Below are 18,007 nucleotides of genomic sequence, written 5' to 3'. Positions count from 1 at the left end.
TCTCAAAAAAAAAAAAAAAAAAAAAAAATGAAAGTTGGCTTCTGTTACTGCTCTGCTCAAAACCCTCCGATGGCTTCCCATGCCACTCAGTGTGAAAGCCAGAGTCCTTATGATGGCCTTCAAAACCGCATGATCTGGCTGTTCCCCTCATCCTCAATTATAGGGTTAGTGGCTTTCCCCCTTGCTTTCATTCTGCTCCAGCCCTGGCCTCCTTGCTTTTTCTTGCCAAGTGTACCCTACCTCTGGCCTTTGTATTTGCCGTTCCCTCTGATGAGATACTTATATTGCCTATTTCTTCTCTATCTCCATCAACAGATGATCTCAGGAGATGTCAGATGCAGCACCCTGCATCTGGAAATGTGCTGGAAGCTGGAAATATAAATGGTCTAGTTCTAGGACAGAGCCATGACATAATAGGTCCTCAGAAAATGATTACTGATTTAACAAGAGAAAATAAAAAAGGACCTTTCAGTTGATTGTAGTTTACAATACAATATAAATGAGCAGTACGTTACTATTTCTATTATCAACTTAGGGAACAAAAATATCTACAGTTACACAAAAACAGCAACACGTGATGGCACTAACTAGATGGTCATAAGTGATCCAGAAACTCACCCTTTGGGAGTGCTTATGTAACAGTGTGTTGAATGCAAGAGGCAGGCCCCACAGTGCAAAATATGCAAAGAATATGAAGAGGTCTCTCAGAGATGGTTTGTATTACACAAAGTTATCTTCTTCCCCGACTAAACAGGAGACTCCTCCAAAGAGTTCTACTCATCTCTGGGTTCACTTCGCAGAACACATTGTAAAGCATGCTCAGTAAAATCTGCTCTATTGAATTACATGTAACGCCTTGAGTTGCACCTGAATGGATGTCTTTTCCTCCTGCCTATGTCCTCTGTGTAGACTCTGTTGTATCACGTGGTGTACAGATCTTGGTTTCCTCTTCCCAATTTAAAGAATGTATGACACGGGGGGGGGGCGGGGGGGGGGGTTGCCATAAGGGAAAAACCCCATCGTCGTCCTTTAGACAGTTGATCAGCTGAAGCCACTTACTTCTGAGCCACAAGGGAGGTTTTACTAATAATTTTTCTACTTTGGAGCTCTGTGATTATTTAGATCTCTGCAACACAGTATAGGGTTGCCCTTCCAAAGTGTGTTGAGGAGGACATTAAAAGGTGACATACAAAAAAAGGGGGATTCCATAGCCAAATAAATTTGGGAAATGCTGGATTAATGTTACTGGTGTTCTTTACTGAAGGATGTCTCAGAAAATTTACTATGCCAGTGTGCTTTATAAATCCTCAAGGTTTACAGCATTTCCCAAGTGTTTGGCTATGATATCTTGTTTGTGAGGCACTGTCCAGGAACTAGTGTCTCACAAAAGAATATTTTGAGAAACTCTGATATAAAGTATGAACTCTGGTAAGAACTTTATAAAGAGCATTTCACTGCCTTTCTGGATTGCCATGAGAAGCCTAACAGCCAGTAAGTGGCTAAGCGGACATTAAAAGGGTCTTTCATGTCATCTGGTAATGTAATTACTGAATATGAAGTAATGCTTTGGTTTTTTAACCCTAGACTTGGAATGGAAAATTATCTATGTGGGCTCTGCAGAAAGTGAAGAATACGATCAAGTTTTAGACTCTGTTTTAGTGGGTCCTGTTCCTGCAGGAAGGCATATGTTTGTATTTCAGGTAAGATTAATCTTGGTAAATGTGTATGCCACATATGTTTGGAAGTAGACTGTATTATCTATTATAACTCTTATCCCTTTCCTTTTGGGTTAAGTAACTCTGCTTCTGCTGCATTCACTTTTAATCTGTTTCCGTCTTGTTTTAGGCAGTCTCTGTGTCACAAAGGAACTCTTACGTCCTGGTTTTATGTGCTGAGAGATGTTAATGTGATGTTTATTTTAGGGAGATGCACAGCCTGCAGTAAACTTTATACTGTATCGTGGCACACAGGGTGGTGAATTTTGGGCTCTTCCTGTGAATAGCATCTAAGTATCAGACTTGCAAGGTGGCTGTCTAGCATCCCAAAACATGGATTCAAAATATCTAAAACTAACTGGCATTGTTAGTAATATGCATCTTCAGTTTATGGTTTTAGCCACTATAACTGATGATGTAACAAAAACAACTTTATTTCAGCATAATCAGTAATTGAGCTAGGTTAACAGATATGTTTAGTGGATAGAGATGTGTAGTCTTGGGTCATTGGAATGACATTCCAGAGTTTACTAAAGCATCTAATAATCTACATTATCTTATAGAGGACTACTTTTGCAAATTTACTACCCCAATAGGTATTTGTGAGGCGAAGTTCTAGTAATAAAAATTATGTTCTTAGATACCACTGAGAGTATTTGGATCTATACCAAGGCTTCAGACATTGTCTTCTATATTCAAAAGTGTTATTTCTTTTAATCCATGTTAAATTGCTATATGAAACCATTCAGTTATTCCTCAATTATGCATGCTTCTTTATAAGGGAGATATTTGTAACAGACCAAAGAGTAACTAGCCATAGGTTTTTTAAAACTACTATTCATTTCTGTTACAAGTATTTCAACCCAACAAAGTCCCATCAGTTAAGTGGAACTCACTGAAAAGACTTAGTCCAGAAAGAAAATCTAACTCTTCCTATGCCTGACCTCTGTTTTCTCACTTCACAGATGGGACCAATTTAAATGAATACCGTTGGTCAAATAATCCTATCAGAAACTGGCAAAGAATCACTTAGACACATGCCATGTCTAGAGCTGCTACCTTTCCCTCCCCTGTCCTAAATACAGAATTTAGAATCTTGGTTTCCTAGCCGTAGTACTTTTGATTAAAAAGCAACAAATAATTTGCTGTATCTAAAGAAATAGCTAAGGAAAGCTCAAATATGCTAATTAAATATATGAATTAAAAGTGCTGTTAATCAAAGTTGTGTGAGTGCATAACCCTGTAAAAGACATGGGTAACAGAATGCCCTGCAGGAGGAAGCACTGCAGTTACAGATATAGGTCAAATGCCAACACCTCTGCTTATTGCTGTGTGACTTTACCTGCCTAACCTCCTCCCTTAGTCAGTCACTCCAGTCTTCTATAAAATGTGGATAATATTCTATCTCATTAAAATGTTATGGGGAATAAAACAGTACACTCACTCACTCATAAACAGTGCCCTATTCCTATAATTAGAACTACATTTTTATTCTCTTAACTTCTTGAAATTGTTATATAAAAAAGCAGGACTTGCTTTGACCCACAGGCCTGGGGAACCCATACTTTACTGACAATTCATGATACAGTAAAAGAAACCTGGGTTGACATGTACTGATATACCTTTTTTTTTTTCCTGCTACTATAAGAACTTACAAATAAATGCCTTGTTATTGAAACAAACCCTGAAAATCTTTTGTGTTTGTTATTAAGCATACTCCTAAGCTTTTGGCTGAAAGTGCTGTAGGAAAAAAATGTATTCAAAAGTATTTCCTGCCGGTGATCTTCACATAGTTTTACCTTGGTGTCAGTGTACATGTTGCAAAAAAGAACAGTAGAGGCACAATGTATATTCAGCCTGAAGGTTTTGCAAAATTCACCATTATCAACAGAAAGAGACTAAATTACAGCTTTTGTTTTGTGTTTTAAAACTGCTATAGTAATCTCCTGGTCTGCCACAATTTTGCCTCTCTAAATGGTTAAACATGTCTTTCTTCTGAGTGAGTCAAAGGCTACCAGGAAGATGTCCAGACATCTGCCTAGTATTGCCAGCTACAGTCAAAACAAAGATCTCTGCTCATCACTTCTGCATCCTAAATTATTTGAAAGGCCTGCAAGTTTCTCTACTCAAATTTGCTCAAAATGAATCCTTTCCAAATTGTAAAATGCTTTTAAAAAAATGTTTTATATTTACAACAGATTTTAAAACAGAAACATGCCTAGAACCAATTCACTGAAGGGAAGCCACATGGGGGAAGAGTTCTCATAGCAGTACTGAACTATTATGTATTTCCCATCTCCACCCACTTCCAGGTATATTAGAATCCGTTTGGGTACACTGGAAGTAATCTAACCCCTCTGCGCAAGGGTGTGTAGAATCTCTAAGACAAACAGCATATTCTCCAGGACAAGCCTGGCTGTCCCTATCCTGGTGTCTCGCCAAAGACATCATAAACTCCTTCGGGGCAGGAACTGAGTTACGAATAAATCCCAAAATAATAAGTGCTCAGAGCTGAGCCACACTTGAGATTATAAAGATGAACTGGATGGGACTCCTGCCCTGGGTAAAGCGTAGCATCTAGAAGAGAAGACTGAAAAATAAACATGTTTAGATCACAGGGCATACATTCTTAAAGAATTTGTGACAAGAAATATCAGCACATAAAAAAGGAATCTATTGATTCTACCTTCTGAGTTAGAAAGGGCATCACTGAGAATACACTCAATGTAAGCTCCAAAAAAGATTAAAGGTTGAATTTTTCAGGATGTGAGAAAAGGACCTTTCAGGCCAAGGGAACAGTATGTTAGAAGCACAGGGGGGTGAAATACTTCTTTTTTAAATTTGTTTTTATAGAGATGGGGTTTTGCCATGTTGCCCAGGATAATCTCAAACTCCTGGGCTCAAGTGATCCGCCCACCTTAGCCTCCCAAAGGGCTAGGATTACAGGTGTGAGCCACTGTGCTCGGACAGAGTGTGAAAGATTTATCACCAAGTTTTAAAGAACCTATGTAATTCATATCTAGAACAAGGGTGGGGTTAAAGGAGGTATGAATGGAGATGTTGGTTGGAGACAAACTGAGAAGGGCCTTATCAATGAAGTTAAAGAACTGAGATTTTATCCTTTAGAAAAGGGAATACTCATCTGAGGGTTTTAATAATCTGAGGTTTTAAAACCAAAGAGAAAGGAACAGATCTGTGTTAATGCTGGTAGCAGTGCAAATGATAGGCTACAGCTGGGGAGATCAGTTAGAAAATTCTAAGCAATATTCCAGATAGGAGATGACATGAATTCGGCCTCCAGAAATGAAAAATGCTGAGACTGACTAGATGTAGGAGATAAGGAGTGAGGGTGACTGAGATTTTTAGCCTAGGATACTAGGTAGCAATTTTATGCCTTTTTGTATCATCTACCTGTGTTAGGCATACAGTAAACATTAGTCTTCAACTTTCCCAAGCTAAGGCATTGGCTAAAGTGCTCATCTAGGCCCAGGAATATTCCTTGGTGCCCTGGCAACAGGTAAGCTAATTTGCTGGGACTTGATCCATTTACCACCCAGAATGGCTGCCTCAGATGCCTCAGCCATTACTGCCTGTGTTCCCCAGCCTATGGCTCCTTCCATTTGGTCATCTCATTACTATTCTGCACACTACGGATGGGACCATGCCCTTCACTCATGCTCTCAGTCTAGTCTAACTCAATTTACTTTTGCATTCCTCAAGGTTCACATTACAATAGCTTGATTTAAAACAAGGTCTTTGACATCTGCCTAAAACAATCTTTACCTTCATTGGTTTCCACATTATGTGTGGTTTAAACAGCATACTATATTGTAGAGTCTAGCGAAGTAACTATTCATAATAGAGGGTTATTAATATTTTTTGAAAATCTGCTATGTAGCTATTTCCATCTCATTTTCAGTTTTGTTTTGTTTGAGACAGAGTCTCACTCCGTTGCCAGGCTGGAGTGCAGTGGTGCAGTCTCAGTTCACTGCAACTTCTGCCTCCCAGGTTCAACTGATTCTCCTGCCTCAGCCTTCCCAAGTCCTGGGACTACAGGCGTGTGCCACCATGCCCAGCTAATTTTTGTATTTTTAGTAGAGATGGGGTTTCACCATGTTGGCCAGGTTGGTCTCAGTCTCTGGACCTTGTGATCCACCCACCTTGGCCTCCCAAAGTGCTGGGATTACAGGCCTGAGCCACCGTACCCAGCCTCATTTTCAGTTTTATACTAATTTACTATTGTAATACCTGTGGGGGTGGTTGAGTGGGAATGAGAATATAAGATCCTGGGTTGGAGAGGGAAACTGGTATAATAAACATTTGTGACCAACAGGCTATGAGGAGATAATACTTACTAATTTAGGTCTGAAAATAATGACTGAAAAGGTTAAAATCAATTGCTGACTATAAAGGTTTTATAATGAATAGTGTATAATCCTTCATGAATCACCATGCAGTGTAGCCAGAATTTCTTCCCTTTAGAAGTGTAGTCATGCTTTCAGGTATCGAGGGTCCTTATGTATGCTGTGGCGAAACATGAACTGTCTTTTCCAGCTTATTATAAGTCAGTCAAAAATGAGCATTTTCCTTCTCAGTATGATTTCCAAGTTTTTGTTGTTGCATCCTCAACTGATGGTTAGTCTAGGTAACTGAAACTCCAGTCTTGCCTGCCACTAACAGCCTTTTGTGTGTGTGTGTTTCTTTTCTTTTTAATTTATTCTAGGCTGATGCACCTAATCCAGGACTCATTCCAGATGCAGATGCAGTAGGCGTAACTGTTGTGCTAATTACTTGTACCTATCGAGGACAAGAATTTATTAGAGTTGGCTATTATGTAAATAATGAATATACTGAGACAGAATTAAGGGAAAATCCTCCAGTAAAACCAGACTTTTCTAAGGTAATGTTCTTACTATTCCTTTTTAACTACTTTTACTGTGCAATTTTTAAAGCAGTTGCTATTGCAATTTCATAGTATACTATTAAAATGGCTTTGAGATAAAATAAATCTGAAGTCCTTACGCCAACTGGGCAAACTAATTATTGTTCCATTACCATGGATGACTTTAAACCCTACCTTCACATGAGTCATTAGTAATTAATGTACGCAGACACCTTGAGCATCTCTGATGGTTTAGAAAAATGAAAGTACCTCTTTTTTTTCTGAGATAGTGTACTGCCCTGTTGCTCAGGCTGGAGTGCAGTGGCGTGATCTCGGCTCACTGCAACCTCTGCCTCCCAGGTTCAAGCGATTTTCCTGCCTCAGCATCCCAAGTAGCTGGGACTACAGGTGTATACCAACACACCCGGATAATTTTTGTATTTTTAGTAGAGACGGAGTTTTACCGTGTTGGCCAGGCTAGTCTCGAACTCCTGACCTCAAGTGATCTGCCTACCTCGACCTCCCAAAGTGCTGGAATTACAGGTGTGAGCCACCGCGCCCAGCGAAAGTACTTCTTGTAAGAGACAGGCCTTTGTTTATGGCTTTCTGTATAGCATTTCCCATATTGATTATTCCCATCATGATTCTGTTCATTTCAACCTTCAGGACATACAAATTCATTTTTGTTGCACTAATTATTCAGTGATGATATTTTTGTGTGTAACTCTTCCCAAAATTGTGAGAGAAAATTTTGTGTTTGTTTTTTCTACGAACAGTTATCTCAAAATACCTATATGCTTTATCTGCTATTCTTAGAAGTTAAACTAATGGTCTTAAATATTTCTGGTAACTGAAAACAGCTTAAATTCTGAGTGAGAAGATGAAATCTATGATTCAGCATTCTTAAAGATACTTAGTACTTTCTGATTTTTCACTGGGAACTAAACAGTTTAGTAACTGGTGATTTTGTGAGAGTGCACAGTAAATGAAGTTGAACATGGCACTCTATCTGCCAGACCATGCAAGAAAAATTACATGGTAACAGAATAGAATGTTCTCATGTTCTCCTTTCTGATAATAAGGCAGGACTATTTTTCACCCTTGTTGTGGTACCTTCCATTGATCCAATTTGTTATCTCTGAAGCACCTTGTATAGCACAAAAGAAACGAAACGGGACTGTTTCTAAGAATGAGCCGTCTTTAAAAGGTGTAGGAAACCATTAATAATAAGATGTATTTCACAATTTTTCATTTTCCTTGAAAACATATCTAAACAACATAGTAGCTTGTTAAATAAAGCATCTTCTAAAGCATTCTCTTTCAAAAGAGGAGATTCTTTCTTTTAGAAAACAGAAGTATAGGAGTTAAGTAGTTAAAAAGCCAGACGAATCCCCTCAGATTCTCCGTATATTGTTTCTGTTCGTCTAAAATAACTTCTTTGCTACAGCCCTAGTCCTTATTAGTTATATTTAAGGTACTTAACTTGAATTATACCTTTGTATATGAACTTAGCCCTTTAGAAGTACTAACATGAACCATTTTAGTAAGCTCCTATTTGTATATGGTGATTTAACTTTTGTAGTGTTTACCATCTGGATGTTTCCTTTTTCCTCTAGCTTCAAAGGAACATTTTGGCATCTAATCCCAGGGTCACAAGATTCCACATTAATTGGGAAGACAACACAGAAAAACTGGAAGATGCAGAGAGCAGTAATCCAAATCTACAGTCACTTCTTTCAACAGATGCATTACCTTCAGCATCAAAGGGATGGTCCACATCAGAAAACTCACTAAATGTCATGTTAGAATCCCACATGGACTGCATGTGACCACCTACCATCCCTTTAGTACAAATTAAGCTATTAAAAATACACAGAACTATTTCCCTGAAATTCCGTAAGTACATAGTCAAAACACAATGTGAAGAATTTGTTTAAAAACATCCTGTAGAAAGTTTATAAGAAAACCAGTATTTGAACAAATTGTGGAATATAAATACAACTATTTTTAAGTAATTTTTTCTCTAATGTGTTATTTTATTTGTTCTGAAACTAATCTGATTAAAGCATATATATTATATTCTTCTCCTGTATATGTAATGAAAGCACTTATAAAGAAACATGAATCACTAGACCAGGTTGTAAAGATGTCTTGGCCTCCAGGACAAAATCTTTGGACGACTATTTTACTGGCCTTTGAAAGAACAAAGTTTACTTCAACTGAGACGTTTCTTCCTGTGAAGACATACAGTATCATTTTAATTTAAGGGGCAGATTTCCATTCTTTTTTGGCATGTCCTTAAAAAGGAGATTTGAAATCAACTATATGCTACCCAGAACTTTAGGATCCAATTTTCCAAGCCACCATGAAGCCTCTTATGGCTACTATTACAGTTCATGTGATGTTGGACAGCATTTGATTTGCTTTGTAAGAAAATAACAAACATGGCTAATTGTTTAAAAGGTCCCCTGGCTATGGTTTTTGTTTTTATAACAGAGTTCAGAATATCAGCATTTCTTGAATCATACATCATTATTGCCCAGTGAATTTAAGACCAAATACAATATCGGGAGAAAATACAAACTCCCTATGTTTAAGAATAGGAGATTATAATGGCTCAAATTTGTTCATTTGATTTCTAAAAATACCATGAACTTTAAAAATTCTTTTAATAGATCATGTTATTGGCAATATTTATATAAAAACCATGGATTTAGAAAGGTATATTTAGCTTTATCATAATAGATATGTTACTATTTTGGAAATATATATATTTTCACACCTGTAGTACTCTTCCCCATTTCCTCTGACACTCGTGCAGAATGAGATCGGGCATATTTGTGGTTGACGTACTCTGGATAGCTTTTCCAACAAGTTTTTGAAAAGCAATCTTGGAAAGGAATTCATTAACTAAATGGGGTAAAAGATTTCTTTTTCTTTGAGAGTTAAATCCTTCCTCAAAAATTTTCTTATGCTCCATAAAATTAAGGGTAGAATATTTTCATTATTCTTGCAGCTAAGCAAGACAGCCATATGATGCAGATTATGCAGTGCCTTCATATCTAAAACTTTTATACTGCACTTTCTAAAGCTTTTATGTTGAGGAAAGGAAAAGGGCATTTGTCTAAATACGGATTCTGAGTTGTATATATTTCCTATCATTCTAAAAAATTGAATTTGTGAAGCAAAAGTTTTGCCAGATGTTAAACTTTGAATTTAATATACCAGATTATTAAAATATTGTCCATTAACTAGTTCATAGATTTTAAAAGTAAAATACTTGACTGTTAAAACTATATAAAGAAAATCTCATTTGTCTAATTGCAATTAAAAGAAAAATGTTAAAATATTAAAATGAAAATAAAAGCATTACTTTCCAACAAAGAGCTCAGTGGTTAATATAATAGGAACAACACATGTGCTTATTAGAAATAAAGCATATATAGCCAAATCACCAAATAAAGCCATTTACTGCTGAGTTTTTATTCTAATTATAACAATCTATTTGTAGTGACATTAAAGGGTTAGGTTTTTGTATCAATTTGTAAATGGACAACCAATTTTCACTTAAGCTTGGGACATGCAAACCATTATTACCTTTTGTTATCTTAAATTTTATCACTCTTAAGAATTTTCTTATATTAATGACTGAAAATAGATTTAGACTTCAAACATTAGAAACTAAGAAACTAGCACATAGGTTGTTCTTGTTTTTCCCCCTCTGGTCTAGCCTCATTTACCAATACTATATCTGAAGAACTGTTTTCCACCCTTTTGATCATAGTAAATAGCTGTGTCCTGAGAATATAAACATGAACCAATGACTTATGCCACTAAGATGGAGGCAATAAGGGTATTATTTGGGCTGAGAAAACATTACAGAAGTCTGAAGAAGTATGCATGCGTTTATTTGCCCATTCATAACCTTATACAACTTTAGGCTCCCATATAACTGTACCGTCTAATTTTAGGATTTGGGGTTTCTAGCTTTCCCAAGCATGTCTATGGCAGCAGTTATCAAAACTTTTTACCATAATCCATGGTACAAAAAGCTTAGGGCCAGGCGCAGTGGCTCACACCTGTAATCCCAGTACTTGAGGAGGCTGAGGCGGGTGGATCACTTCAGGTCAGGAGTTCAAGACCAGCCTGGCCAACATGGTGAAACCCTGTCTCTACTAAAAATACAAAAATTAGCCAAGTGTGGTGGTGCACACCTATAATCCCAGTTACTCAGGAGGCTGAGGCAGGATAATCGCTTGAACCCAGGAAGCAGAGGTTGCAGTGAGCCGAGATTGTATCACTGCACTCCAACCTGGGCAACAGAGCGCTAGATTCTATCTCAAAAAAAAAAAAAAAAAAGCGCGACTCCATAACAAGTTTATATTTATGTTAAAAATGTTCATGAAAATACACCCTTAGTGTACCTTTACTATGCATTATTTTGGTATTTTTTTATTGTATTTCACTTTGAAAGTGTTGGTTTCGACCCACTGAATTGACTTTTCCATCTCTATAATGGGTTGCAATACACAATCTGAAGAAAGGCTAGTCTGGCCCTTTGGGTAGACCAGAAGTAGCAATAACTATTCTGCAACCATACAATTTATATTCCCTGTACTTGTTCTCTCATATTTGGATTATGATCTTTGCATTAAAAAGGAAGAAATGTGCTAATACACTTTTATACTACTTCACTAATCCAGTGAATCAGCAGCAATTCACTGTCAAACTGCCCAAATACTCTGAAATTACCAGTCATCCACTAGATTTTCTTGACACTACGTAATTACTTAGGAAACATTCCACATAATTACTTGGGGAGCGTCTTTATTTGTTGTTGGTGTCATTTTATACAGAACTTAGAACACTGGGTCATACGGACCTAAAATGCATGGGAAATGTTCTTTGTATATTCGTGCCTAGTATCCTGAAGTTTGTCTGCTCCTCTCAATTCCAGAGATCCATTCTTATCGATGGTTAATATACTGTTTATATTTCAAAACCTGAGACCCCCTTAACAACAGTTTTCCACTTATATATGACCATTAATGGGCCATTTTCTGTTGTATGATAAATTTTAAAGTGTAAATTTCTCATTAGAAATTTGAGCATTCATTAGGCCAATGGAAGTTAATCTGACTTCCTTAACAAGCAGCAAACACTTTTAAAATGTGTGAAGCCAAGAGTCTGTTTTCAGAAGACCAGAAACATCACCCAGTCAAAAGTGTAAAAATACAAAATAGCATCAAACCTACTTTTTGTTCGTTTGTTTGTTTGTTTTTTGAGACAGTCTCGCTCTGTTGCCCAGGCTGGATGCAGTGGTGTGATCTCCGCTCACTGCAAGCTCCGCCTCCCAGGTTCATGCCATTCTCCTGCCTCAGCCTCCCGAGTAGCTGGGACTACAGGCGCCGCCACCACGCCCAGCTAATTTTTTTGTATTTTTAGTAGAGATGGGGTTTCACTGTGTTAGCCAGGATGGTCTCCATCTCCTGACCTCTGCCTGCCTCAGCCTCCCAGAGTGCTGGGATTACAGGTGTGAGCCACTGCGCCCAGCCCAAACATATTTTTCTTAAATATTTTTTTTCTAAATTTGCTAGGTCACTTTATTTATAATCAAATCTTGACTTGACATTCTACCTGCAAAGGTTTTTAAATGTACTTGCTAAAGAATCATTACAACTCACAAATGAAGCTCACTTTGCAATGATGGAAGTATATTTTCCAAATACTAATAAACATTCCCTACCTAAGAAATTTCAGTAGGCGCTACTGTTGCCTATCAGATTTATAAGCATGAACATGCCTTAAGCTGTATGCCAGGTATCTACTTGGTAAAGTGAAATATCCCCCTCTTTAGTCTAACATTCTGGTTGCTGAGCCTTCATAAAATGCGAGATGATATGGACTTTTTCCTGCATAAAAGTATGAAGGTAATTACTAGAGAATAAGAAAATTGAATAGGATTGTTCAAAACTAAGATGCAAAGTAGGTGGAGCTTTCAAGATATTCTCTTAGAGCCACCAAAATAACATTGCATATTTCCTTCCATTTTTAGCAGTAACTTAAACATTAGCTTGGAATTTATCCTATTATAGGTAGTTTTTCCTTAGAAAAAAATATTGTGTTAACTTCTGAAGTAATGTTACATTACTTGAAATTGTCACATAGAATACCTGCACTAGTAGATCCAATTCCTGTGGTCAGCACAGATCTCGGTGTAATCTTTGCTGCATATTTGAGGAATTGAGATTTCCCTGTGCCAGGATCTCCAACCAATAAAAGATGAGATTCACCTAGGAAAAAGCAAATATGTGAAGTTTTAAATTTCTATAATTTCTATAAAAGGGCCATGAATAAGAATAATTAGAAAAGAGTCCATTTGGAATGCCAACAAAATTTTACATAGTGTTTTTACTGTGTACGTTTCCATAGGGTTGTTTGAGAAAGCATTTAACTAGAAAATCTTTAGAAAGTTAACTGTCATAACAATCCTTAATTGATTACTAAATGTGACATAGAATCTAAATTCTATTAATAAATTATGTGCTATTTCCAGATGTTTAGGCCTATGTTTAACATTTTAAAAAATATCTGGGCCAGGTGTGGTGGCTCACACTTGTAATCCCAGCATTTGGGAGGCCAAGGCAGGAGGGTCACTTGAGCCCAGAAATGTGAGACCAGCCTGGGCAAGACTCCATCTCTACAAAAACAAATGAAAAATTTTTGGCTTATAAAGTTTCTAATTTACTCTATTTTTAAATACCAAACTACTATGATTCAATCCTTGCATACAAGTCATATGAGTATTTTATTCTATTTTTATTTTTTTATTTTTATTTTTTGAGACGGAGTCTTGCTCTGTCGCCCAGGCTGGAGTGCAGTGGCCGGATCTCAGCTCACTGCAAGCTCTGCCTCCCGGGTTCACGCCATTCTCCTGCCTCAGCCTCCGGAGTAGCTGGGACTACAGGCGCCCGCCACCTCGCCCGGCTAGTTTTTTTTTTTTTTGTATTTTTAGTAGAGACGCGGTTTCACTGTGTTAGCCAGGATGGTCTCGATCTCCTGACCTCGTGATCCGCCCGTCTCAGCCTCCCAAAGTGTCTATTTTTATTTAAGCACTTAGAAGTATTAGGGATTTTACAAGTACTTTATAAATATCAAATTACTTATGTTTCCAACAGTTAAGACCTTTTCATTTATGAAAAGTTCATTTAGTAACTTAGTGAAATATGTATCTTAAAATAAGTACTCATTTTGCAAATGTAGCATCAATAACATGTGCATATCATGTGGTACATATCATTTCACTGACCAAGTTTATTCAGCAATACTCAAGTGTTTCCTAAATACATTAATAGGAAACCCCTATTTAAGCTCAACATTTGGCAGAGTGCCTTGCAAAACAGTAGGTGATCAAAACATATAAGTACACCTTATACTTAATATTCTACACTGTACTATATGGTTTTCGAGTCTCTACTAACAGCCTGATTTATAATAATGTCCTTTTAGTCTTTTGGTTTAATTTTTGGTTATTATTGCCCACATACGGGGACATAATAACCCGTATGCCAGACTCTGGTTAAGTGTGTTAGCTGCAAAAGAGCTTTCTGCCATCTGGACATAATTATACACTTAAGAGTAATCTTTTCTTGAAGGTGTGACCTGCAGCAGCACCCCATGGCAGATGGCACATTTGCTATCTACCAGCAGAAGGGGAATCAGCAGGCAGATGACTGAAAGCAGCAGTCTAAGAGAAACACAGTGACAGCCACAGATGGAGAGACACTGACTGCAGACATTAAAATGCACTATTTCTAATCTTTTTCCTTTTGAAAACAGACCGGCGATCCAACAAAAAACACAGTAATAGAAACAATTTTATTTTGTGGCATTCTTATAGGCTATAGCAAAAGTATATGCCATAGAAAAATGTAACTTCTTTCAGTCTTTCTGGAACTCTATAAAGTAGCTTCTAATATATAGATGCTAGACTAAGTATGAGATATTCAGACAACTGTCAGCTTTATAAGATTACAACTGGAAAATAAAACCCAACAAGCAGTTTTTATTCGGGAAAGAAAAAGTTCTAGCTTCTCTCCATGTGTCAATATTACTCAAAATTTCTAAATAGGTACTAACCTCTGACCCGTGTTCCTGTCGCATCAGTCCTTTGAATCCCACCAGCCAGCACCATGGCCACAGCAAGCTTTACTAGATACATTCCAAACACTTGAGGGCACAAGCTAGCCAATATTACATTCCTTCCTAGGAAAAGCAGAAAAATCAGAAATCAGCAATAATTTTCAAGAAACCCCAACTGAAATTTCCTTTCCTTTCCTATCTGACCATCCTCATTTAAATATACTCTATTATGTGAAATGATCAGGAGGTCCAATTCCAAATGACTAACAGGATTAAAGGAGGAAATAACTTTGTTTTGGTTCAAAATGTCCTATTTTTTTGAGACAGGGTCTCACTCTGTCACTTAGGCTGGAGTGCAGTGGCGTGATCATAGCTCATTGAAGCCTCAAATTCCTGGGCTCAAGCAATCCTTCTGCCTCAGCCTCTTGAGCAGCTGGGACGGCAGGTGTACAGTACCATGCCCAGCTAATTTATTTTTTTTTTTTTGGAGCAACGTGGTCTCATTATGTTGCCCAGGCTGGTCTCAAACCCAGTCTCAAGCGATCCTTTCCTACTGGCTTCCCAAAGTGCTGGGATTACCACCCAGCACTTATGAGTGGTATGAGCCACCGTATGTACTTTCTATGTGGTAATTTCAGTAACATTACTCCACTGCCTAAATAAAAGGAAGGCATTCAATCTCAGAAATAATGAGTCAGATCATACAAGTCAGTAATCTTTAAATACAGAGGTAGCTGGAGCTCATGAAGCTTCTCCAAAGGTATAAGAAGAAATAAGTAAAAAAATCCACCCTCCAAGTCAACTCAGCATTTGCTCTGAGCATTCTGGTAAATTCTGTTTCATCTGGAACAAAGTAACAGGGGCATCGAGGCATTAAGAAAATCACTGCACACCACAACCCTAGCAGTGTAAGCATGAGATCTTGAATTCTTCTGATCATGTGCTTTAAATAAAAGAGTATCACTGTTTGGGGTTCTGTTTTCAGAAATAATGCACCAAATCTGAGAATCTGCCTTTCTCTTCCATGAATAAAGCAGGTATTTCATTCAGTCATTGGCCTAATCAACCTATGGAATTCCAACAGGCCATTCCTGAGCCATTCCTGAGCCTTTCCACAGCCCTATACACAAAGGCTACTTTTTGTAATGAATCAACATTGATTCAGTGGCAACTAATCTATGATGACGTGGCCTGCAATGGCAGAAATGGTGAAGAAAGAAAATCTTTTAGTAAAAAAGGAACCAGAAGATTTAGTAAATCCAGGAAATTCATTATTTGCCAAAGGAATCCCTCCCTGTTTCGAAGTAGAAAGCCTAGAGAAAAGGTCAGGAATCCAAGCAGGTAAGACTTGACAGCAGGTAGGTAAATTGTGACCAGAATCTAGGGATTACACATGGAAGGAAAGAAGAAATAGCCCCAACAAACAGGTTCAAGAGTAGGCAAATTGATCTGAGAGTTACATAAGCCAAAACTTAGAGCCAATTTTACTGAGTAACATGCAGATGGGAAGCATATCCCTGTGGTAAGAGGACAGGCTCTGGTGTCATGTTTGGATTCAAATCCCAGTGCTATTAATTACCAACTGTCTGACCTTGGGCAAGCTTCTTAACCTCTGCCTCCATTTCTTATCTGTAAAATGGAGATTATAATGGTATCAAGACAGAATTGTTGAGGATCAAGGGAGTTGATAAGTGTACAACAGATAAATAATAACTGGCATATAGTGAGAACTACTTAACTGTAACTGTTAGCTATTTTATTACCTGTATCACTTGAGCATCTTTCTGATCTAAAGATTTCCTCACGCTGTAGTCAACACAAAAGACTACAAAGGTAGGACTGGGGTCCCAGAGAGAAGCAAAAAGGAAGGGCCATTATCCTAAATTTGTTGTCTAAGTTGAAAAGCTTGATTCCTTGGATCATGGCAGCAGAAGCTCTCATGGCTCTATCATGGAAGAAAATGCATTAGCACCAATACCTTCCCCATCCTCACCTCCCTCCCAAATTTCTAGTTCTAGACCATGTCAATAGTGTGGCAAAGGCCTAGTTATCTACTCTTGTGTGGCCCTCAGTCATCTCAATGAAGAGAACTTAGTAGACCCTCAGTAATCTCAGAAGTAAAGATACGTCAGTCACCCCCAAAGTGGGTTCAGATGGCCCAAAACACTCCAACCCTTACATCTGGGTTTCTATCTAACATCTAAGCACCAGGGTTAAGGAATTCCTCAGGTCACAGCAGATCAGAATAAGGCCCCTAGGTTCATTCTAGTCAGTACCCACAGGATCAGGTCTTAAGCAAGTCAACCTTCAAGTGCTGAGCAGCGAAGCATTCTCCAGCTTTAGACCAGCAAAATGAAGATGTTCTGTTGGATGCACCTTCCCAACTTCACCTCTCCTCCCTCCAGCACACTCACCAACACTTTGAAATGGAGGAATACAGTGCACTGGTGCTGGTCCATAGGAAACTAAGAGAGAATTCATTCACACTAACAAGAGAAATATTGCCTCAATTTCTTGCTATCTTCCTACTTATATTTCTCACAAGATTATTATATTTACTTCTGCCTTTTATCCAATAAATGGTTCATGCAACAGTAGCCTAATTAAAACAAGACAGATTAATTGCCAGCACCAAGCACGTTTGAAGATCTAGTTAGAGTACCATATGATGGCCTTCCCTTCGTTGTTAAGAGGTAGAACTGAGCTGAGACACTGTAATAAATAAACAACAGTGGTCCAAGGAAGAGTTACAAATTTTTATAAGGATAGAATTCTAAGAAACCATTGTCAGGCTGTTCAGGCTGGGCACAGTGTAATCTCAGCACTTTGGGAGATGGAGGTGTGAGGATCGCTTGAGCCTAGGAGTTCAAGACCAGCCTGGGAAATATAGCATAGTGAGAACCCTGTCTACTTTTAAAAAAAAAAAAAGCATTTTAATTTAAAAAATCATTTAAAAATGTATGATTCTTAAAGTGCCTGCTTCATAAATCTATAATGTAGAGAACATTTGCTTCTTTCTATACAGATCAGATAAAAGAACAGGAGCTACTAATGTGCTATACACTTATGCAAAAAAATAAAATAAAATAAAATAAAATAAAATAAAATAAAATTCCCATAAAATAAAAGCAAACTGTTCCTATTTAGGGAAATGGAAGCCTTCTTCTTCGTATTATTATTATTAATTTTTTTTTTTTTGAAACAGAGTCTCGCTCTGTCACCCAGGCTGGAGTGCAGTGGCATGATCTTGGCTCATTGCAACCTCTGC

General features: G+C 37.7%; 2 protein-coding genes across 2 annotated transcripts in view; one reads left to right on the top strand and one right to left on the bottom strand.

The window, feature by feature from the left end:
• Positions 1 to 9,981, top strand: part of ASF1A (anti-silencing function 1A histone chaperone) — a 15,576-nt gene extending 5,595 nt beyond the window's left edge. Inside the window, exons 2-4 of the mRNA XM_011937296.1 lie at positions 1,585 to 1,700; positions 6,439 to 6,615; positions 8,214 to 9,981. Of these exons, the coding sequence (XP_011792686.1) occupies positions 1,585 to 1,700; positions 6,439 to 6,615; positions 8,214 to 8,426 (506 nt within the window). The 3' untranslated portion in view covers positions 8,427 to 9,981. The remainder of the gene's footprint in view (positions 1 to 1,584; positions 1,701 to 6,438; positions 6,616 to 8,213) is intronic.
• The window catches only part of MCM9 (minichromosome maintenance complex component 9), a 125,074-nt gene that overhangs the window by 85,547 nt on the left and 21,520 nt on the right, over positions 1 to 18,007 (bottom strand). Inside the window, exons 6-7 of the mRNA XM_011937308.1 lie at positions 14,737 to 14,862; positions 12,771 to 12,890 (exon numbers count right to left, since the gene is read on the bottom strand). Coding sequence (XP_011792698.1) covers positions 12,771 to 12,890; positions 14,737 to 14,862 — 246 coding nt within the window. The remainder of the gene's footprint in view (positions 1 to 12,770; positions 12,891 to 14,736; positions 14,863 to 18,007) is intronic.

This window comes from Colobus angolensis, unplaced genomic scaffold (assembly GCF_000951035.1).
Source record: "Colobus angolensis palliatus isolate OR3802 unplaced genomic scaffold, Cang.pa_1.0 Scaffold100, whole genome shotgun sequence".
Taxonomy (NCBI): Eukaryota; Metazoa; Chordata; class Mammalia; order Primates; family Cercopithecidae; genus Colobus; species Colobus angolensis.
Note: the sequence above shows the minus strand (reverse complement) of the source record. Positions and strands in the feature narration are given on the sequence as shown.